The sequence below is a fragment of the Ceratosolen solmsi genome, unplaced genomic scaffold, assembly GCF_000503995.2.
Source record: "Ceratosolen solmsi marchali unplaced genomic scaffold, CerSol_1.0 scaffold43, whole genome shotgun sequence".
NCBI classification, from domain to species: domain Eukaryota; kingdom Metazoa; phylum Arthropoda; class Insecta; order Hymenoptera; family Agaonidae; genus Ceratosolen; species Ceratosolen solmsi.
In genome coordinates, this window is record NW_011948431.1 from 5,482,127 (window position 1) to 5,485,741 (window position 3,615).

General features: G+C 36.2%; 1 protein-coding gene across 1 annotated transcript in view; it reads left to right on the forward strand.

Annotated features, from left to right (window-relative positions):
* Nucleotides 1-2,834, forward strand: part of LOC105364231 (Organic anion transporting polypeptide 33Eb) — a 5,143-nt gene extending 2,309 nt beyond the window's left edge. The window contains 6 exon segments of the mRNA XM_011502116.1: nucleotides 94-382; nucleotides 462-651; nucleotides 780-1,023; nucleotides 1,185-1,647; nucleotides 1,743-2,306; nucleotides 2,309-2,834. Coding sequence (XP_011500418.1) covers nucleotides 94-382; nucleotides 462-651; nucleotides 780-1,023; nucleotides 1,185-1,647; nucleotides 1,743-2,306; nucleotides 2,309-2,712 — 2,154 coding nt within the window. The 3' untranslated portion in view covers nucleotides 2,713-2,834.
* The last annotated feature ends 781 nt before the right edge of the window (nucleotides 2,835-3,615 follow it).

Here is a 3,615-nt window from a genome sequence, read left to right on the forward strand (position 1 = left end):
TACTTTCTAAACAATCAATATGACAATCGTAATGAACAGCTGGTAATTACGCGAGTGTGATGGTGATGATGAAGGATGGTGCGTTTGTTACAGATGGTAGAGCAAGCAGCAGCGACAATTCTCGATCAGTCAGGCACGTTAAGAGGATCCCAAAGGAACGAGCTGAAAAAAGTTGGCAGCACGCAATATCTCCCGTCGCTATCCAGACTTTTAATTAATAAAATACTCGTTTTCAATGCGTTTGCTGCGGCGTTTTGCGTAACCGCTCTCTCCAACTTCACTGCTAATGAGAATATTTTTCTCGAGTCGAGATTTTATGCACCTCGGCCTACCGAAATCCTACTGGGATTTGGAGATCCTTTAGTATCGAGAACAATCGCAAGTGAGTATTATAGAAGCAAGTGATAATCATGGAGCTACGATGGTTTTATAATAATGTAACATTATTCGTTAACTTTTAGCGATTATAAAACCAATATTAATTGGAATTGCCGTAATTGCTGCTGGTTCAGTTATTGCACGAATTAAGCCCAAAACAAGGACGCTTGTTATCTATAGTTTTACAGTCTGGCTTACGTCGGCCTTAATAATATTCTGCCTCGCTTTTGTTAATTGTAATAAAGCGCCTATCGTCGGCACTCATAAAGGATCGTAGGTTCACTCTGATTACAGACACGCACCCACACGCACCCACACGCACCCACACGCACACACAGACAGATGCATTACATTAAATTGTAATTTTAATTTTAATATTAATTTTTTCAACGCTTGTTTAGCCTTCAACTTATTCAATACTGTAATAAAGATTGCCAATGCTCTCGAGACGCGGATTTTCGACCCATTTGTGACAGTGGTGAAAGTTTCATCTTCTACACGGCTTGTCACGCTGGATGTTCGTCCGTTAAATACATAGATAATAGAAAAATATACACTAACTGTTCTTGTATTGAAAATGACGCTGAAGCGATTGACGGCCCATGTGGTTCAAGTAATTGTCAAACTGGATGGATAATCTATGAGGTGAAGCAATAGGGCAATTTTTTATATAAATACTTTCTTATTGTCAAAGATGGTTATATTTTTCCTTTTCTTGTCTTGTTATATATATATATATATCTGTGTGTGTGTGTGTGTGTGTTTATATAAATTTTGTTTGTTTGTTTGTTTTTTTTTTTTTTTAGATATTAACAATATTGATATACACTGCACTAGCTTCGACTGTAATGGGCGATGTATTAATTACCTTAAGAAGCGTTAATTCGCAAGACAAGGCACTTGCGATAGGATATATTATGTCGTTAGTGGGATTCTTTGCCTACGTTATTGGCAAATTATCCTACGATGAATTTATAAAATCTACGTGTTACCATTGGGGACACACAGATCGCCAATGCCATTTGCATCATCCAACAAGCCTAGGGAATTATTTATGCTTCGCGACATCCGGGCTCATCGCTCTCGGAGCTTGTTTGAAAATTGGAGTCTGCTTTTTTTCCCAAGATCTTGATATTTACAACTTTGTCACAACCGAATCTCAACAATTAACAGAATTGAAAGATATGTCTAAAATTCAAGCCGAGCCACTATTACAATCTCAATCCTCCGGCTACACAGCCAACGGCACACGAAATAATCAAAGCACGGGTAATTAACTATTTTCTATCACTTCACTCGCTTCTCAATCCTCTCTTTGTCTAATTTACTTAAGTTTTCGTTTTCTTTTAATAATTCATTGAAAGGTAAGGCCGTAGAGAGCGCAGATGAACCTACAGTCGTACTAGAAAGTACAAATAAGGGGAACGATCGACCGACTACGGATTTATCCATCAAGGAAGGCGAGCCGAAATCAAGATTGAAATACGGCCCGGTTGGCCCAGGTGACAGAAGGGTCGCGAAGAACCAGTCCAATGCTAGTATATCAAATATAGGTACGGATGACGAGTTGGACAGTTCCGATAGCAGTCAAGTTCCAAGAAAAAGTTCCCTCTCCCAAGTTTCGTACAAGCCACTCGAAATAGATTCGGACGTTGAAAGTGACTTGAGTGGAACAGCGCCAAGATCTAGAAAATGTATTCCCAGTGCAGAATTCGACGAACCAAGTAAAGGTTTGCAAGAAAATCGTCTATCGCCAAAGAAATATCAATTCCTGAATCCGGATAATTACGAAGCCTCGATTAAGTCGAAAAATTCCCGAAATCCCGGCGCTGTGGAGGCAGCAGGCAAGCCAACGCCTAGTAGCAGCCTGGAATGCATTGATAAGCCAACAAACGATACTCTCCTATCGACTTCAAGAGGAGACTTTAATTTCCTGTGATGGAATCATACGAGGCTACCATGAAAGGTTCGACCAATTCCCTGCGATCGCCGACAATCGTCATGTCGATGTATTATCTGAATAAGCATCCTGATAATCAGTTGTTGGACCAAACCGAATTTCTCCGTAATTCAAATAAGAAAAATCATAATGAGGAAACGGAAGAAAATCGGAGTTTTCGCTTGGAAAAGCTGATGCAACCTATCGATTACCCGGGCCCCTCCACTCGACCACCATCGCGTGATCGAGGCTCGTCAGGTTTTGGGAGTTTACAGGACATAGGCGATAAAGCAAAATTGCAGGGTGATGTTTCCGATTCAAAAGACAGTTTAAGCTCGAAATCATCGGCATCTGGACCTCCTAAAAAAGGCAGCCCACTTTGTACAGATTTGTGAAAGAATTTTTATAAAATTTCATCACAACTTTTCATAATGATTATATGCTTTTTTACACCTCGAGCAGTTTCACGCTCGACATTAATATTTCTTCTTATACGTCGATTATATAACATTGCTACTAGGATAGATAAAAAAAAATTTAAATATATAATTTGAACATTTAACGCACGAGTTATTTGGAGTTTATGTTTTAATTTTAAAGCATTTCATATATTTATACTTTATTTCAATTAACATTTTACCCATTAATAATTATTATGGCAATACAAATACATATAACACATGCATACGTAATGATCATTAGCAATGATATTTTCATTAGCAATTTAAATAAGCAGATTTTATATAAACGAATAATATAAAAACTAACATGACTGCATTTAATATAAACTTTTCATTAACGATTTACATAAGATATTTATAAAAAATAAAATCCTACGATTAAGATAAACAATTTTCAAATGATAACCATGTAGATCTATCTTCTTGTTCGCTTCATTCATTGGTTAATAATTTATTTCATCAATGATTGCAAATCACGAAAGAATGACCAAATTATATCCTTTTCAATAATATTATCTTAGTATTGGGATTCTTCATACTTTTAAACTTAAATGTTGTCATACTAATTGATATATTTTAAAATCTAATCATCAGTATTAATTTTGAGCAATACTTTAAACCTTTCTTATATTAATGTTAAAAGGTGATTACTTAAAATTTAAATAATATTATATTTAATCTCATTGAATTGTATGACAACTTTAACATTTTCAAATTATATTTCTCCTTCGCTTCGTTATTATTATTTTTGAAAGCTTCACTCATAAACGTAATTGAGAAACATTGAAAATTAAGTTGCTCACTTTGTGTAAAGGCATCACATATGCCACACACGCG